The sequence below is a fragment of the Salmo trutta genome, chromosome 14, assembly GCF_901001165.1.
Source record: "Salmo trutta chromosome 14, fSalTru1.1, whole genome shotgun sequence".
NCBI lineage: Eukaryota > Metazoa > Chordata > Actinopteri > Salmoniformes > Salmonidae > Salmo > Salmo trutta.
In genome coordinates this window covers 24,780,441-24,801,156 of record NC_042970.1, presented here as the reverse complement: position 1 = coordinate 24,801,156, position 20,716 = coordinate 24,780,441, and the positions used below count along the sequence as shown (strand labels likewise).

Below are 20,716 nucleotides of genomic sequence, written 5' to 3'. Positions count from 1 at the left end.
TGAACAACAGACAGGGACGTTGGACCATTGAAGAGGCTCAAATATGATGAGAACTACATTGATTTGGGGTTCACTTACATTGGGAGTAGTGCCTCTCCTGAGCCACAGTGTGTTATATGTGCAAAAGTACTAGCTCTTGACTCGATTAAACCTTCACTCTTGACCAGACATTTAGAAACAAAACATGCCAATTTGAAAAATTAGCCACAGGAGTTTTTTGAGCAAGAATTAAGATGACTTTTGAGTAGTAAGACATGTATAGAAGCAAAATATACCATTAATAAGAAGGAGCTAGAAGAGGCTTATATGGTGAGCTACCGAGTGGCTAGGAGAGGCAAGCCCCATACTATTGTGGAGGACTAAATTCTTCCTGCTCCGCGGATATGGCTGGGCCAGTGCTGGGGGCAAAGGCCAACAAATCTATAGAGACAATGCCTTTATCAAACAACACTGTTTCACGACGCATCAGTTACATGGCAGGAGATGTGTTGAATAAATTACTGCGTTGCATACAATCCAGTGAATTCTATGCGTTACAGCTGGATGAGTCAACAGATGTGGCGGACCTGGCACAGCTCCTGGCATATGTCCGTTACGTTTATGGGGGGTCAATTAAGGAAGACATCCTCTTCTGAAAACCACTGGAAACCAGGACAACAGGAGAGGATACTTTTAAAGTACTGGACAGCTTTGTGACATCAAATGGACATTGGTGGTCAAGATGTGATGGTATCTGTACTGATGGAGCAAAAGCCATGACAGGGAAACATAGTGGAGTGGTAACCCGCGTGCAAGCAGTTGCTCCTGATGCTACTTGGGTACACTGCAGCATCCACCAAGAGGCTCTTGCTGCTAAGGGAATGCCTGACAGCTTGAAAGACGTTTTGGAAACTACAGTGGAAATTGTTAACTTTGTTAAAGCAAGGCCCCTGAACTCTCGTGTATTTTCTGCACTATGCAATGATATGGGCAGCGACCATGAAACGCTTTTACAAGATACAGAAGTGCGCTGGTTATCAAGGAGCAAAGTATTGACACGTTGTTTTGAAGTGAGAGACGAGCTTAAAGTTATCTTTACTGACCATCATTTTCACTTGTCTGACCCCTTGCATGATGACGAGTTACTCCAACGACTGGCCTATCTGGGTGATGTTTTTTCTCGCATGAATGATCTGAATCTAGGATTACAGGGACTCTCCGCAACAATATTCAATGTGTGGGACAAAATTGAGGCTATGATTTAGGAAGTTGGAGCTCTTCTCTGTCTGCATTAACAAGGACAACATACAGGTATAATTATTTTGTGTGCAAATGAACTCAAGCTTACGGACAATGTCAATTGTGATATAGCGAAGCACCTGAGTGAGTTGGGTACTTTCCTGAAACGGATGACAAACAACTGGATTTGTTATCCCTTTCATGCCCTGCCTCCAGTCCACTTACCGATATCTGAACAAGAGATCCTCATTGAAATTGCAACAAGCGGTTCTGTGAAAATGTAATTTAATCAGAAGCCACTGACAGATTTCTGGATTGGCCTGCACTCAGAGTATCCTGCCTTGGCAAATCGCGCTGTTAAGACACTGATGCCCTTTGCAACTGTGTACCTATGTGAGAGTGGATTCTTGGCTCTCACTAGCATGAAAACTAAATACAGGCACAGACTGTGTGGAAAATTATTTAAGACTGAAACTCTCCAATACAACCCAACATTGCAGAGTTATGTGCATCCTTTCAAGCACACCCTTCTCATTAACCTGTGGTGAGTTATTTATGAGCAAATAAGGTTTTATATTAAGATGGTTAAATAAAGAACAAAATTATGGATTATTATGATAGTATTATTTGTGCCCTGGTCCTATAAGAGCTCTTTCTCACTTCCCACGAGCCGGGTTGTGACAAAACCTCACACTCATTCTTATATTTAATAAATGTATCGTATAGTGTGTGTGTGGCACAAGGATGGCAAAAAACAACATTTGAGCAATGTTGAGCAAAAAACAACATTTGTGCTGACCCTGGTGCTAGAGGGGGTACGCAGCTGGAGGTTGAATGTTTGAAGGGGTACGGGACTATAAAAAGTTTGGGAACCACTGCTTTGGCCAATATGGTGACAGCGATGTAGGCTGTGTGTAGTGGTATTGATATGGTTTGTCTTGGAAAGGTTTTTTCAGATGATTTGTTGCGCATTGAAGTCCACAAACAAAGGGAAAAGGTGAGAGGAGAAGAGTGCATAGATGTGAGAAGGAATACAACGTGGCTGCTATGAAAGGGAACTGTGTTTACACTTCATCAGGGGTGTATTTATTCCGCCGATTCTGTTAAAAAAAGTTTCTTAAACAGAAGCAAAAGGAATGGAACTGAGATAAACATACCTGAATTTGTCCTATAGAAACTCTCGTTTGCAACTGTTGGACTAACGATTAACCCTAGATCACCTAGATGCAGGCAAGAGTGTGCAAGGCGATATTGAATGTGTCATTGTCTGTCCATGTGTCATGGTCTGTCATGTCAAATTTTTCTCTCGACCTGTGTGCACCTACCTTGTAAACTTTCATTCATAAGCTATGTTGTAGCAACCTCATGATGGGCATAGGGAAAATTTGAATATCATGTAGTAGCCTAAACCTATCGATGTTACACTGAACTGGGTGAATGGAATATGAATGACAGTTATCCAATATGCTGAAATAGAAATAAGGCCATGCTCATGAAAAAAAACCTGACTCCCTCATCATGAACGGCACCGACCACCATTGTACTGTATACAATGTTACAATAACACAAGCTTTTGGCGGGTTTCCCCCATAGAATTATCAGCATTTATACATTGCTTATATGCAAATAAAAGTAAAGGAAAATACATTTTTTAGATACAGTGACACAAAGATATGAGCGTTTCTGTCATTTAATATATAATAATCAGCTATGCATACAAAAAAGACAATTGTTCCCTTTACCCTCTATGTTGGGATAGGGGCAGGAAAAGAAAAACCTAAAGATAATGAGACCCCCCCAACTCCTTCCCTCCCAGGGTTGTATTACCCCCCCCCCACCCCCTCTCCATCCCTAGAAGGTTCTCCCTCCCTATCTTCCCTATCTCCCTCCTGGATCTAACTACTGTACCAGTGCCCATCTAGTGATCTCTAGGTGTGATAAAACATTATAATATGATGACCTGTGTCATATTAATATCAAATTGTTAATCTAGCTCTATGCTGTTTGGCTGTAATGCCACATAGCACACCTTTTTAACACAAATGTAAACAACCTTGCGGACAACAGTGTGTGTAGGGGTGATGGGAGAGAGATGTAAAGATGTTCAAGTATCTACATTGTCACGGTTGTCGTAAGAACGGGACCAAGGCGCAGCATGTGTAGAGATCCACATCTTTATTCCAAAGTGAAACTTCAAGCAAAAACAAATAAATCAAATAAACAAACAACTAAACGTGACTACGTGGTGCACAGGCACAAACACAAAACAATATCCCACAAACACAGGTGGGAAAAAAAGCTACTTAAATATGATCCCCAATTAAAGACAACGATTACCAGCTGCCTCTAATTGGGAATCATACAAAACACCAACATAGACAATATAAACTAGAGCACAACATAGAAATATAAACTAGACTACCCCCTAGTCACGCCCTGACCTACTACACCATAGAGCAACAAGGGTCAGGGCGTGACAGCACCCCCCAAAGGTGCGGACTCCGGCCGCAGAACCTGAAACCAAATGGGGGGTTAGGGGGGGTGACTAGTGTCGGTGGCGGCTCCGGTGCGGGTCGTAGTCCCCCCCCAGACCCCGGATCCGACCATGGCGCCAGGCTGAATGCCATGCCTGGACTGGGCACCGGCACAGAGGAGGGCTCCGACCCTGGAGCTGGGTTGGACGCCGTGCCTGGACATTGGCGCAGAAGAAGGTTCCGGCCATGGAGCGGGACCGGACACCGCGCCTGGACTGGGCATCGGCGCAGGGGAAGGCTCCGGCCATGGAGCTGGAGGTTCCGGACCGTTGACCGTCGCCGGAGGTTCCGGACCGTAGACCGTCGCCGGAGGTTCCGGACCATGGACCGTCGCAGGAGGTTCCGGACCGTGGACCGTCGCCGGAAGCTCGGGACCGGGGACCGTCGCCGGAAGCTCTGGACCAGGGACCGTCGCCGGAAGCGCTGGACCGGGGACCGTCGCCGGATGCTCTGGACCGGGTACCGTTGCCGGATGCTCTGGACTGTGAATGCACACTGGAGGCCGAGTGAGTGGAGCAGGTACAGGTGGCACCGGACTGGTGACATGCACTTCAGGGCAAGTGCGAGGAGCAGGCACAGGATGTACCGGATTGGGGAGGCGCACTGGAGGCCGGATGCGTGGAGCCGGCACAGGTGGTACCGGACTGGTGACACACACTTCAGTGCAAGTGTGAGGAGCAGGCACAAGACGTACCAGACTGGGAAGGTGCACTGGAGGTCTAGTGCGTGGAGCCGGCACAGGTGGTACCGGACTGGTGACACACAGTTCAGGGTGAGTACGAGGAGCAGGCACAGGATGTATCGGACTGGGGACACGCACTTCAGGGCGAGTGCGAGGAGCAGGCACAGGACGTACCAGACTGGGGAGGCACACTGGAGGTCTGATGCATGGGGCCGGCACAGGTTGCACCAGACTGCTAACTGGATCCTCTGGTCGGACGTTGAGCAGAACACACTTGCACAACATCTCTCTCTCTCCCAACTTCCCCATTGCCTCCCTGATGGTCTCTGGCTCTTCAGGGCGAGTGCAGGGAGCAGGCACATGACGTACCGGGCTGGGGAGGCGCAGTGGAAGTCTGGTGCGTGGAGCCGGCACAGATGGCACCGGACTGATGACCCGATCTTCAACCTGCCTGCGTTGCCGCATACTCCTAGCCAACTCCATTCTCCGGTATCCCTCCTTACACTGTTCCATCGAATTCCAGGCGGGCTCTGGTACTCTCCTTGGGTTGACCGACCACCTCTCTATCTCCTCCCATGTGGTCTCTGGCTCTTCCCTCTGCTCAGCCGCCAGCTCCATGTGCCCCCCCCAAAAGATTCTTGGGGTTTCTGTGGCCGTGGTCTGACGGCACACTCCTCTAGAGTTTGCCATTCGGGCTCTGGCACTCTCCTCGGCTTGACCGGCCACCCCTTGGGCCCCCCCCCCAAAAAAATATATATATCTTGGGGTGGTCCTTGAGCTTTCTGTGGCCGTGAACCCCGGCGTCGTCGCCTTCCTCCATCATTACCTTCCGTCTGCTGCCAAGGAAGGGTTACGCATCCACCCATCACTTCTTCCAATGTCCAAAACTCCTTCACCTGGTGAACACGCTGCTTGGTCCTGGTTTGGTGGGATATTCTGTCACGGTTGTCGTAAAAACGGGACCAAGGCGGAGCGTGTGTAGAGTTCCACATCTTTATTCCAAAGTGAAACTTCAAGCAAAAACAAATAAATTAAATAAACAAACAACTAAACGTGACTACGTGGTGCACAGGCACAAACACAAAACAATATCCCACAAACACAGGTGGGAAAAATAGCTACTTAAATATGATCCCCAATTGGAGACAACGATTACCAACTGCCTCTAATTGGGAATCATACAAAACACCAACATAGAAAATAGAAACTAGAACACAACATAGAAATATAAACTAGACTACCCCCTAGTCACGCCCTGACCTACTACACCATAGAGAAACAATGTCTCTCTATGGTCAGGGCGTGACATACATTTGGAGGCCAGTCCATAGCCTACTTTGTTTCTTATTCAGAGGAAAGGGAATGGTGCTTTGAATGAATGAATAAATGAAACAACTAATGAATGAATAACTGAAGGTCACCAAGCAATCAGTCGTTTTGTTAACAGTGAGTAGCCAGCCACAGATAGGTTGAGCCACACAGCTATAGTTTAGAGGTTAGTGAATGTGTGATGGAGATTGTCTATACTGAAACTGCGTTGAGGTTGTGTGTAGTCTACAGATAGTAATTGAATTTATAGAAGCTACGCAAGTAGCCTATGAAGTCTATTGGAGACTTTATGTTGAGTAAATGATAGGCTGCTAGCGGTGTGATAACTGGTCTAATGTAGGCTACGGATTAAGCCAGATAGTTGATATGTCTGTTTCATGCAGCTTCCCACGTGCATATTTTGTCGTTTTTGCAAAAATGTGGCATAGAAATTGTATATTATTGGTCCATGGTACCCACATGTTTTTTTTCTTGGGAAGTGTCAAGGATCTTGGTTGGGAAATCTCGGGATACCGGCTAACGGTATTAAACCCTTGTGTGGAATAAAGTACAATATATAACCAGTTGAGGCTAGGGTTAGGGTTGAGCTAGGATGTGGACAGTAAGCTAAGGTTTCAGCTGTAAGTGTAATGTATTACCAGTCTATGGTTAGGGTATTAAGGTATGGGTTAGGGCAGGGGTGTCAAATTTATTCCACCGAGGGCCAGAGACAACCAGGTGAGGGGAGTTCGTTACTAATCAATGACCTTAATTCATCAATCAAATACAAGGGAGGAGCGAAAACCCACAGACACTCGGCTCTCCATGGAATGAGATTGACACGTGGATTAGGGTTAGGATTAGGGTTTCAGCTGTAAGTGCAATGTATGACCAATCTAGGGTTAGGGTTAGGTTTAGGGTTGAGCTGGGATATGGACATGAAGCTAGGGTTAGGGTTGAGGCTAAACCCTAAACCTGGACATGTGACATTTCCAGTTAGGTAAGATCCCAGACTGGTTAGCCTGAGCCCCTCTCACCATTAGGCCTATGCTTACCAATTTTGACAGAATCATAAATAGCATCAGGCAGTGCTATTTCAAAACCCCAACAAATGAGTTCGTCAATGGCTAAACACAGGCTGTAAATCTCCTGGTAGGCCTACCGACCGACCAACAGTGGTCCTCACACTCTCCATTAGTGGTCACACAGAGGATGACAACTTCTACCACCGTCTTAATGTGAGGAAATGGAATGTGAATGTGTGACCACAGGGAAGCACTGGTGTTCAGTGAACTTGTGCACATCGCTTCATTAGAGCTATGTTTACAGATGTGTTACATCAGAGAATCACAGGACCAGCATGTCACCTAACAGAATGTACTGTGGTCTCATGTGGTTATGACGTGTTACATCTCAAAGGACTACTTTGATTTTGAGTATGATATTTGGCCATGCCAAAGGGTCATAGGCTGGGATGGGCCACATTCTTTTGAAACACTGTTCAAACTCATTTCAAAGTAAAACGTAATCAGCATACCAGCCATCACTGTCTTGAGATTTTGTAAGTTAAGAAATAAAGTCTACTGACATTTTGAGACACAGAGATTTTTAAAGACATCTTAAGACTTTAGGAGATATATTTTCCCAGACCTGTCTTAAGTTGTCTCAAGATGTCTTCACAAATATGTCTTAAGATGCATCAAAGCATAGTCTATATCTGCTTTGTTGTTTTATATAAAAGTGCTCAGAGGAAAATCAAGTGTCTTGAGAAAAGTTTGCTGATAAAATGCCTACTAAGAGGAAAACATTTTCTGTCAAAGCAATGGAGCGTTCCTGTGCTATGGACTGCAGAAATTGCTTTTTTAATGTATTCCTGAGTGAGTCTTTTTGTCAGCCAGTGTTTGTGTCCTGAAGGCCTTCTGAGTTCCTCTAGCCTGTCAGATCTCCTGCCCCTCACCTGCCCCTCAACACCAACCACCATGTACTCTGTCTGTTTGCCTCTCTTCACCTACAGAACACACACACACACACACACACACACACACACACACACACACACACACGCACGCACGCACGCACGCACGCACGCACACACACACACACACACACACACACACACACACACACACTCTCTCTCTCTCTCTCTCTCTCTCTCTCTCTCTCTCTCTCTCTTTGTCGCACACACATTCAGCATGTCCTATATTAAATAAAATGTTCTAGGCAGTCTTTTAGCACATTTCTCTCCCCCCACCTTTTTTAATTGTCAATCTCTTTGAAACATTTGTCATTGGTGCCACTTTTACTCTCCTCCAACTCCCCCCATCCATCTATTTTTATGACCCCTTATCCAAGTGCAGGAGGTTCTCCATACTGTTAGTAATGAATGGCCCATAGCTTTTCAAAGCACGGGGCAGCCTTGCCTTTGATGCTTAGAGCAGAGGAGTGAATGGCAGAGCAGGACAATGGTGAGGAAGCCTGAGAGAACAGAGCATGTATGGCCACCTGAGAGGCCTTGGTTTGCCCTGCTGGCTGCCGCCCACTCTGCACAGACCCCATGTGTCTGCCAAAATTAAAGTGATTGACAGCAGGTTGAAGGGAGAGTCCCCTCTGGGCCTGCTCTGAGTCCAGTAGAGCCATGCAGACCTAGGATACCCAAGCCTGACTCAGGTCAGTCCAGGCCTCCCCAGGTCATTCACCAGCACAGAAGAGGACATCGGAGCAGCGTTGCGTGAGGGATTTTCTGCATTAGCATATTGGACTGTAGGCTATATGGACAGGTGTATTGGAATGAGTTGAGGATTGGAATTTGATGCATTTTCTGAAGAGCATTGAAGGTTGTCATGGATTCAGGGCATCATTGTGTATGTTTAAAAGTAGGCTACATATTCTTAGTACCATCTTTTCTTTTCCTTCTGTTTCTTCATCATCCCAATTCAAGAGTTTCTCTATACCACTTCTGACCATTGGAAGAATATTGTGAAATACTATTATATGTACAAAATATTTGCTAAAAAGAGATATGGAAAATACAATGTGTCTATCGAAGGGTTAAATCCTAACAACAGTGGAATTGGCAGCCCCAGTTCCTGATTGTGATACTGTTGATCCCCATATGGGCTTACTGTATGATCAGACAGCAAGAACATCTCTCTCTAATACACTGCCCTGATGTCTTGACTGAACATTGTGTGAGATTGCTTTAAACTGTAAGCTACTCTTTTCATGGAAAAAAGATCTAAAATGAATCAGTTGGGTTGTTTTCCCTTCTTAAGGCTGAGATAAGAAGGTTGTGGAGGGGCAGGAAAACATAAGAGGCTTTGGCAGGGCCTTTATTAAACAGATCTGATATCTACCTGCTCTGTTAAATAACAGGCAATTCCAACACTTCTGACACTCAAAACAAAAAACAAAAATTGGCCCACCCTCCCTAAAAATACAAGCTGTTCTGAACAAACATTTGATTGCAGCAGACTAGAAAATATATTTTTGTTGGAATATATAACACATTGCTTGCTTAAAATATTGTGGGAAGATCAATTGACTTGTTAGTCCAAATGTTTTTATTAAGGTTGTTATCTTCTCAAATGTCAATGTTCTTGTTGTTATTATCCTGTGATGTCGTGTCTGAGGGAGCCTGCTGGCTCTGATATGGGCGCCTCAACAGTCATCCCTATCCCTGTTATTGGAGGACACCCCACTGCATGTGCTCCAGTGTTGAAACTTGGGCCAGTTCTTGCTGTGATGGTCAATTGAGAATCTTTCATTTGGATACCGTTATCATTTCAATTTCCTAACCTGATTGAAGCTTAAAAACCAAAGCAGCTCAGATCGTGCCGGCATAAATCTCCAGGCCTATTAATACGTCTCGGTGTCCTCTCCCTCGCAAAATTGTTGCATCGCGGCTGGATTTATGTACTGATTAAATGTATAATATCCCGAGGGCCCTCACGTGTTAGATTGGATGCTGAGTTACAACGTTCTGGCCTTTGCTGTCGGTTATTCCTATATCAGGGAGCGGACGTGGTGGGCCTCTAAAGAAACAAAGCCTACGCTCTCACAATTAGGTCAGAAACGCAGTCTCAGGAAGAACATTACCGCGTAGGGCCTCTCTCGTTTGTCTGACTGTGCCCTACGCCCCCTGACAAGAATGATCTGGAGCAATAGTGTTTTGAGTTTAACCACAATGTATGCAGGGATGAGAAGTCTTTCATTTGCTCAATGCCGCAGCTCTTCATTCTTCAAATTATCCCCAAGCACTTGATATGAAAAGGAATCAGAGAGGACCATTCCGACCCGAGTTAAGCGCGTAAATGGAACGTAATTCCCATTTTATGCACTTTTCTCTCTACGCGTATTCTGACCTTGAATTGAAGCATGAGAAAAGCATGCTATTCACCCACACTATTCGTCGAGATCAAAGCAATTATCGCGGTGGTAGATGTGTGTCTAAAGATACACTGTATTCTGACCTTGACTTAATTCCCATATATTGTAATTCCACCATCTTTACGCAGGAGGAAACCATGAATAAGGTCGAAATAACCTGCCGATTCCAAGTGGGAAAAGCATCTGCTTTATTTTATCCGATAGAAATAACAACATTCTCCATGCACTGTCATTTATAAATGGATAAAAGCTATTAATAAGAGCTAGGTAAGTTAGTAATCCGTTTTGGAGAAGGTGATTGTAAATACAGATAGCAATTGTTTTAGGTGATTGTTCCTTATGATCCATAGAGACTTATTTTGAACCAGTCATATGGAAGCAAACTGAAATCAGCATTTCACCTTTTCCACGGTGAAGATTATGAAATGCTGGCCTCATAATTTGGGATGAAATTTGGAGACCCAGGCTATAGCCTGTAGTCATGCGCAAATGACAGTATAGCAACAAACCTACCAAGTTGATTTATGATTTCTAGAATGTTTTAATTATATGCCCGGACTTTTCACTGTATTTTTTATTTTACAATTTGCATCATGTTAAATATTAGCCACTGTCTGTAACCCCTGTCAGTTATACACATATACATTTGTCACTGACTTTAGTGCTAGTTTCCTTACATTTTGCACCATTCCATTCCATCCTTAGTTTACCTTTTTTTTGTCTGTCACCTTTGTGTGGTTGTTCCTCAGGATCGCTAGCAATAGTTGATCATATAAGGCTAATATTACAAGTTGTGCAATAATTTTGGACATGTGGCCTATTGTACACTTTTCTCACCTTCCAATATTTCATGGATTGAACAATTGAATATGACAACTTTCAGGATGAATCAAACCACTTTATTTTTGATTCATCAATATATTTTGAGCATAAAGGCTCTCCAAACCTGCTTTTTTAAAAATATATAAGATCAGAGTATTTTTAAATCAACCAATTGGTGCTGCAAAGGAGACAAATATGCTATATTGACATGCTTTCTGTAATTGATCCCTAATATTCAGGGACAGGATTCCCAAAAGCATCTTAAAGGAAAACTGTTATTTGTTTGATTAGTCCATTGTTGAGATATCAAGTTTTCAAGATATATAACTTTCAAAATATAGAAATACACCTGGTATTATGCATTTAGTAGAAAACCCTATTGAATGAAAACTCCACAAGAACATTTGTTGGCCAGGAAGTGGGAGGTTTTCAGCAGTTGAATTAAATGTATTCAGTGCGCGCAAGGGAATCACGCATGCAAAGCTCTTTATGCACCTGCATAAGGTAAGTCTGAATACCAACTACTAAGAAGTGTGTAGGAAATGTGTGCGTAGGAAAGGCCTACATTTCCTAAGCCTGAATCAAGCTCCTGGACTTTATCATTTCTTATTCACATACTGGATGAATCTCAGAATATGTTTGTGTAGGCCTATGGCTAAAATGAAACTGTACACATGGCTTATTACAGTATAAGGATTAGCTACATGAGATACCTTTCATTATAAGTCATAGGCCTATATGGCAGCAGTGGTGGACTTACCATTAGGCAACTCAGGCAATTGCCTGGGGCCTCACATCATCAGGGGTCTAATTTCATTTAATAATACATCATTTCTATCTTATCTTGCCCTTCTCCTCCACTCAAGGCCCTCCTCCGCTGGTGAGTAACCTCCGATGTGCACTATTTAGCGGTTGTGACCTTCTCCAGTTGTGACAAACAGAGCGGTTTCTGTTTTCGTCATCCGAATTTGGCTCTAGCTTTTGAACGGTTCTAGCGATTATAAAGCTGAGGGCTGGATTCAATCTGTATCATTGAAGTTCAGCGTTATAGTGTTGAAATTTAAAGGCAATGACCATCTCCAAAATCTGGCTTACCTACTACTTACTTAAACTACACACTGTGTACTAATCGTAGGCTCATCGTACTGAGAATGCATCATCTAATGTGCAATTGTGTTTTTTATTTATTTTATTTATTTTTTATTTTATTTATTTCACCGTGTTGATTCCAGCCATTCGTTAATTTGGGTACGGCATGTCCCCTCAGCTGATTATCAGCTGTTGTCAGTGTCCTAATCCCTAATGGACCCCTAGACCAGTTGTGTAAAGTACTTAAGTAAAAATAATTTAAAGTACTACATAAGTAGTTTTTTGGGGGTATCTGTACATTAATTTACTATTAATATTTTTGAGTACTTTTTAAAATAATGTACTTCTTACTCTATACATTTTCTTTGACACCCAAAAGTACTCATTACATTTTGAATGCTTAGCAGGACAGGAAAATAGTCCAATTCACACACTTATCAACCAAACATCCCTGGTCATCCCTACTGCCTCTGATCTGGTGGACACACATGCTTCGTTTGTAAATTATGTCCGAGTGTTGGCTTTCCGTAAATTATAAAAACAAGAAATGGTGCCATCTGGTTTGCTTAATATAAGGAATTTGAAATGATTTATATTTTTTATTTGACTATTGATACTTAAGTATATTTTAGCAATTACATTTACTTTTGATACTTAAGAATATTTTAAACCAAATACTTTTATACTTTTTTACTGGGTGACTTTTACTTTTACTTGAATCATTTCTATTAAGGTTACTTTACATTTACTCAAGTATGACAGTTGGGTAGTTTTTCCACCACTGCCCTAGACCTTACGTCCTATGCATTTGTGGAGATCTGTTAATAATTAATATGGTAAATAGCTAAATCTTGCCCTTTGATTAGGTGAGTTTTTGCCATATTACTTATACCAATCAAATTCTCTCAGATCTCCACAAGTGCATAAGGTGTAGGGTTTAGTGGTCCATTTTGTACTGGGCCAGACACACCTGGGCCTCGAAATACGATTATTTTTCTCAATAGTGTGCAGCGAATTCTACTAGTTGAAAAGCCGAAATGAGTATGACATCCTAGCATTTAAAGCATGCTATATTTTTTGAAATTTCACATACTACAGAACATTCAGAAAGTATTCACACCCCTTGACTTTTTCCACATTTTGTTGTGTTACAGCCTGAATTGAAAATGGATTAAATAGAGATTTTGTGTCTCTGGCCTAAACACAATACCCCATAACGTCAAAGTGGAATTCTGTTTTTAGATTTTTTTACAAATTAATAAAAAAATGAAAAGCTGAAATGTCTTGAGTCAATAAGTATTCAAACCCTTTGTTATGGCAAGCCTAATTAAGTTCAGGAGTAAAAATGTGCTTAACAAGTCGTATAATAAGTTGCATGGACTCACTCTGTGTAAAATAATAGTGTTTAACATTATTTTTTAATGACTACCTCATCTCTGTACCCCACACATAGAATTATCTGTTAGGTCCCTCAGTCGAGCCATGAATTTTAAACACTGGTTCAACCACAAAGACCAGGTAGGTTTTCCAATGCCTCGCAAAGAAGAGCACCTGTTGTTAGATGGGGAAAAAATAAAAGCAGACATTGAATATCTCTTTGAGCATGATGAAGTTATTAATTACACTTTGGATGGTGTTTTAATACATCCAGTCCATACAAAGATACAGGCGTCCTTCCTAACTCAGTTGCTGGAGAGGAAGGAAACCGCTCAGGGATTTCACCATGAGGCCAATGGTGACTTTAAAACAGTTACAGAGTTTAGTGGTTGTGATAGGAGAAAATTGAGGATGGATAATCAACATTGTAGTTACTCCACAATAATAAACAAAATTATAGACTGAAAAGAAGGAAGCTTTGTACAGAATAAAAATATTCCAAAATATGCATCCTGTTTGCAATAAAACTGCAAAAAATGTGGCAAAGAAATTAACTTCATGTCCTGAATACAAAGCATGAGTACTGAGTACGACTATTCATATTTTCAAGCGTGGTGGAGGCTGCATCATGTTATGGACATGCTTGTCATCAGCAAGGACTAGGGATTATTTTTTAGGAGAAAAATAAACAGAATAGAGCTAAGCATAGGCAAAATCCTAGGGGGAAACCTGTTTCAGTGTGCTTTCCGTCAGACACTGGGACACAAATTGACCTTTCAGTAGGACAACAACCTAAAAAACAAGGCCAAATATACAATGGAGTTACTTACCAAGCAAAAGCTGTCATCAAGGCAAAGGGTAGTTACTTTGAAGAATCTAAAATCTAAAATATATTTTGATTTGTTTCACACTTTTTTGGTTACTACATGATTCCATATGTATTATTTCATAGTTTTCATGTCCCCCGACCCACCCCTGTCTCAGTCTCCAATATCTATGTTGCAATAGTCTATGTGCCGGGGGCTAGGGTCTGTTATATCTGGGTGTAATTCTCCTGTCTTATCTGGTTTCCTGTGTGAATTTAAATATGCTCACTCTAATTCTCTCTCCCTCTCTCCCTCCCCTCCCGGAGGACCTGAGCCCTAGGATCATGCCTCAGGACTACCTGGCCTGATGACTCCTGGCTGTCCCCAGTCAACCTGGTTGTGCTGCTGCTCCAGTTTCAACTGTTCTGCCTGTGGCTAGGGAACCCTGACCTGTTCACCGGACGTGCTACCTTGACCCGGACCTGCTGTTTTTGACTCTCTCTCTCTTCTCTACCACACTTGCTGTCTCGACCTCTGAATGCTCGGCTATAAAAAGGCAACAGACATTTACTCTTGAGGTACTGACCTGTTGCACCATCTACAACCACTGATTATTATGTGATTTATTTTACATTTGATTGATTGAATGATGAGTGTGCTAGGACGGACGTAGTACATCTAACTATTTCTTCAGACAGAATTCAGAACATGGGCCGTTCTTACAGTATTCTCCCTGTACACCAAATCAGAACCGTAGGATAAATAAAAGGGGAATAAGCAGACAATGAAAGCTCTTACAATATTCAATGATTACATTTCTCTAAAACAGGCTATAGGCAACATGTGCACCATCAAGTCAGAACAGTAGGCTAAGTTATGAGGGTGAAAGGGACCAAATGATTAGGGTGAGGCACAGGAGCTACTAACAGCTTACTGAACAACATACACTTAGTATTACTTTCTTAGCTACAATATACATATCTCCCTGGCATATTACATAATTTATGCAGCAGCATACAATACATTTTTGGACTCACCGTTGTTGTGCTGTGCTCACTTAAACAGGAAGGTGGCACGGTGGTCCTTGTGGGCAAACTTTGTCATCAAATTCTGGCATTCACTGGATTTATGGTGCTTTCAAGACAACTGACAACTCTGAAAAAAACAAGGTCGAATCATGACGAATCAAGGTCGAATCATGACGTCAGTGATCTTCAACTCAGAGCTCTAGAAAGAGGCCCGAGTTCCCGCTTGGAATTCCGAGTTGGATGACCGTTCAAAACGTATTTTCGCAGTCGAAGCTGTCTTGAACTCAAAAAAGTCTGAGATTTCCCAGTTCCGAGTTTCCAGTTGTTTTGAATGCCGCAGAAGTCATGCTGGATTGACAGAATGGCCAATATATTCAACCTTTTCTGGCCCATGGTGTTAAATGTTTATCCTTTTAAGCTTGGAAAAGAAACCCTTAAACCCAGACTTGGACCACAATTTGTGTCCAATGGCCAATGATCAACGATACATTTTATCTAGAATTTCTCTTCATATGACAAGGATTTTCTAGTAGATTTTTGACATGATTCATGAAGATGACTGCTTGTCTAGCTTGCTAGCTAATATTTTGAAAGTATGATGTTTACATAATCAGTCCAATCAAACCTACGGTAGATATAACGTGATTTGACATCATTTTATCTGTGGCCAATAACCTTGAATCTTCTTGGATGGGCACTTCTAATGTAACTCTATGTCAGCACCCGAGCTCAGCACCCAAGATTTTGCGGTGACGTTGTGTCCCTATGAGTGACAGAACACTAAGCCAATCGTGGCACAACTAGAGAACATTACCAACCCCTACAGTACGCTCCGTATTTTCCGCTGGCTGCCCCACAACTACAGAAAGCACTGAGCTAGGCTGAAACACCTGCATTTTGGAGCTGCCTTACTCAAGAAAGCAAAAAAGAGACCATGTTTGTATGCGGCTTTATTAACTCAATGATATTTTGTTTTGACATTGTTTGCAAACTGAAATGGGACAAAATAACAAAATAACAAAATAACAAAATAACATGCCCTGAATGACGGGTTGCCACTGGTCTACTCAATCGGAAATAACCTTTTACATTTTGATTGTGCAAAAGACTCCAAGGAACACGTACATGTCTTCTTTCCCCCTACGATGGTCACAAGTTGAGCAGGACACATTAGAAGGGACTGTGACAAGACTGCAATTGAAAACAATGCATCTCTTTTTTTCTACACACACAATTATTACCTGATGATTTTCCCTGATAATACACCTTCCCCATATTCAGTCATTTGACATATTTTGTACAACTCATTTCTACTCTCAATTCCCTGCAATGACAAAATATGTTTTCACCCTTCATCCAGACCATAGGCTTGTTCTCGAGTAAGACACATGATTTGCTTGTTTTTTTGTTTTGAATCACCTCATTCCCACAATACTGGGTCTAAATCTTGTTTTTGTCCATTTTTCTAAGAAGGATTTGTTGTTCGCCCTTCTTCTCTGAAATAATTAAAAATATCTATCTTCTTTTAATTTGTGGCTTTATTAAATTTAATCCCCTTGACTTTACTGATATCTGTCATCTTGGCCCTGATTACTTTTTTTTGCAGAATAATTTTAATCTGGTGGAGATCTGGCAAAGTCCATATCATCTTTGGCCATTCTTCCAATCTTCTTCTGGGCTGTAATATAAACTCTGAAGATGAGTGATGCTTTAATCCAACACACTAATCTCAGACTCTTTTCTTAGGACATTACTGTGGCAGGAAGGGGGGTAGACAAGGGGTTACAAGGGCAGGGTTTTTTAAATATGTTTTTTAATATGTGTTGTGCATTCAGGTTCAGGGAATCTGTTAACCTCATCAGTTTGAATGTTTTTCTTTACATAACTCTCTACATAACTCTTTACATTAATTTGTATGGGCAGATTAGTTACATTTCCTACAAGTAATGTTACTATTGAAGTGTCACTTCAATTTCCAGGACTTCACAAGATAAAAACAATAACAACAAAGACACATGAAAAAGCAGTATGTTTGTACAGATGTATTTTTATTTTGTTGGCCCCAGTTCTGTAGCCTGGGTGCCAGTCTGTTTCTGCTCTCTTGTCAACTGCTTAGGAAATTGGTTTGACAATGACAATGGAGAACGCAAAAGCACAAACAGATCTGGGACCAGGCTACCAGTTTTGTAGCCTCCCGTAAAGCAGAAGCACAATGACTCCAGCAGTAACTTTACACAGAGAACAAAAACGCTTTTTGTGAGGATACCTGGGACATACAGTAACTGCACACGGGGCAATGCAGAGTGTGTGTATATAGAAAACAACATCAACGGCAGAGAAAAGACTGGCATACATCATCTCTCACAATCCAGATATAAAAGTGTGGAAATATCTCCTGGAATGGCTGAAGTATAGGGGACACAGAAGAAAGTCTCTTTTCCCTTTGTGATTTAATATTTTTGTGCTGAGTGCTATTATACACAGTGAGCTTCAAAAATATCGGGACTGTGACAAATGTGTTGTTGTTTTGGCTCTGCACTCCAGCACTTTGGATTTGAAATAATACAATGACTTGTAAATAAGAGTATAATATGTTTCTTAACACTTCTACATTAATGTTCACACGATATGGAGGAAAATAGCCTCAAATTAAAGCTAACAGTCTGCACTTTAACCTCACTGTCATTGAATCATTAAAATCCAAAGTGCTGGAGTACAGAGCCAAAACAACAAAACATTTGTCACTGTCCCAATACTTTTGGAGCTCACTGTTACTAAGATATATATATTAAAAAATAAATACATTTGAAACATAAAATGATCAATAAATACATCCACAAGATATAACAATGAAACAATGAAAATATTGCATTTAAAAAAAAACGACATTGTTTAAAAAAGGAGGCTAAATGTTTTACCAGTGAGGGAACATTTTTGTAGTAGTACTGAATTCAGTCGACAAAAGTCAATTCAACATCGATGTTGTTAAGAGAGGACGGATAGCTACGTTTTATAATGTATTGTAACCTAGATACAAACAGGTTGTCTGTCTGACTGTGGTTTGGTTCCCTTTAGCCAGTAGAGAGGAATAAGAACAATAGGTCCTACTCTCCTCCTCACAATGATGTACCATTACTGTTTTCACAGTACGTTAACAAAGCGCCTCAACAGGTTTGCATTCAACATGGACACACCAAGCATTACCCCTAATCATTGTACTCAACACCACATACACATGGTTCTCCATATTGCTTAGGAACATTCAGGAGTGAATTTAGAAGAATGAGCCAGAAATCTCCGCTAACTTGTTTCATAAAACACCTACACTTTAGTTAAACAATTAAATATATTTCAAAATTCTAATGACTAATATCTTTATAATTTCTGTATTCAGTTATTAATTTGTATTTTTGTTCCGTTGTGGGTATTTCTATCTGACAGAGAAAAATAACACAGTTGGTAGGTACAGTACATGCTTTGATTCACAGGTTTAGACGGATGCGAATGGCTCCTTCATCCCGTGATGTTGATCTAGACATCATCATCGTCTTCATCACTGTCCTTCATGGATATGCCCGCCATCCCTCCTTCCCTCACCGACGCCGTGGCCTCCTCCAGGGTCAGTCTGTTCCTCACCGTGTCATACATGTTACTGTTCAGCGTGGAGTCCAGGACGCCCTGCAGCCGGAAGTCACGGTACTTTTTCTGGAAGAACAAACCCCCAAGAGAATAAAAACACTGGTCAGGGTTGGGACTAGCACACAGAGGAAGCATTCTCAGTCAGTTGCTAAGGCAAGAGAGGACATGATGCCAGGAATGCACTGCAATGTTTGGGTACATCTCGATTGTCTAGGGTGGCCTCCTTTCCTCATCTCCTTTCTCCATCTGAATCATTAAAGAATTAGACAGGTGACAGCAGACAGGTATTACAATGTGTTCACCTAACCTGAGTTTTCATATCAGTAAAAATGCAGCGGACACAATGAGAAGAGGACACTTAATTGTTCACAATATTTTAGACCTTTAGCAAATTACCCATGAGTAGCATTTTCCCAAAAGACACGTGTACTAAATCATCAATACACAAGGCACTAAAACGATATGTTGCATGTCAGCCCAGATCCCATGCATGCATGTAGTGATCAGCCCTCACCAGTCACTACTGCATGTATAGGGAGAAAGTCTCTCAGAGAACAGAAATAAATGTGTGACGTGATGTTATGCTGGTAGGACTTGTTACTGCTCACACTGAAATATTAATACAGGGCAGAGAACCAATTGTTGTCAGTACTAGGCTTTATATCAACCCAAGAGAAGGTAGATCACAACACATTTAATAAAGGTCACAGATTAAGACGAGAAATGTTGGAATTCTACAATACTTGATTGTGATATCGAACGATCTATATATATAACTTTGAATTAATGACCAATTGGTTTGGGAGGCCCTGGTTGCTGAGCCTGTCTTACCTTGGCTACTCTGATTAGGATCTTGAGCTGGTAGACATGGAGCTGCAGGTCCATCCGGTCAGTTAGCCACGTACCCAGGAGGTTCATGGTGCTGGTGTACCATTGCTGCAACACAAAAACACAGCATTCTCCAGCAAAACACACACACACACACACGTGCACACACAGACAACCAGAATACAGAAAAAGAGCAGAACCAGCATTTCATCGGAATTTACACGCTCACTCCTTCAGGCCCTCTGTCTTTCTCCTCTCATCTCTATCCCCCTCTCATTCTCTCTCCATCTCAACAACTCCTTCTCTGTCTCTTTCACTCACTCATTCCCCTCTGACTGACTCCCTCTCGCTGTCTCCCTCTCTCAGCTGAGGGGAGAGTAAACTGGAAGAAGTTCTTCTATAACCGGAGCAGCTAGTCGGAGAAGCTAGCCGAGAGGCTCCAGATGTTTATCTGTGGGCTGAGTCCTGTTTGAAGTCTAATTGATTGGTAATGATCAGAGCAGGCTGATGCTAATTAGAGTGGACCAGTGCTCAACAGTCAGAGAGAAGCGAGGAGGAGGGGGACATATCTGGGGTGACTGAGTTTGCGTTGCTGAAATTCACTCTGTCAACGAAAGGCCTTCTGCACTGTCCTTTTTACACATGTACAAAAAAGACTCAAGAAATATGAGAACAATTTTTCAGTCCACACAGAAAATGTTCTATCAGGGAGCTCAATAGAAAGTAGGTATCAGTAGCTACTTAACGTTTCAAGTGAACATACCCCAGTAGTGACAACAGTATACACATCTTCAGTTCCTGCTCCACGAGGTGACGATGTAGCTACTCCTTGGAGTTGTGCTAGGGTAAGTAAGAGTACCACATAAAGGCCTGAATCACTGTGGTGACCTGCTGCGTGTGTATCACTGCAGCAGCTTCCTCTCTGCCGCTCTGTGCCTGTGAAGGTATCGCCATGGCAGCAGGGCTGTGATCTCGGCCCAAGCACGACCCCCCATCTAG

At 42.2% G+C, this 20,716-nt stretch overlaps 1 protein-coding gene across 7 annotated transcripts in view; it reads right to left on the bottom strand.

Moving 5' to 3' along the window:
- Positions 1 to 16,775: 16,775 nt before the first annotated feature.
- cadpsa (Ca2+-dependent activator protein for secretion a) overlaps positions 16,776 to 20,716 on the bottom strand; it is a 162,760-nt gene continuing 158,819 nt past the window's right edge. For 5 of the 7 annotated variants that reach the window (XM_029774986.1, XM_029774987.1, XM_029774988.1 and 2 more), the window contains 2 exons: positions 19,721 to 19,825; positions 16,777 to 18,955 (listed from right to left, as the gene is read on the bottom strand). In XM_029774986.1, coding sequence (XP_029630846.1) covers positions 18,782 to 18,955; positions 19,721 to 19,825 — 279 coding nt within the window. In that variant the 3' untranslated portion in view covers positions 16,777 to 18,781. Of the gene's footprint in view, positions 18,956 to 19,720; positions 19,826 to 20,716 lie in introns of all 7 variants that reach the window. The other 2 variants (XM_029774992.1, XM_029774989.1) reach the window with 1 other exon arrangement.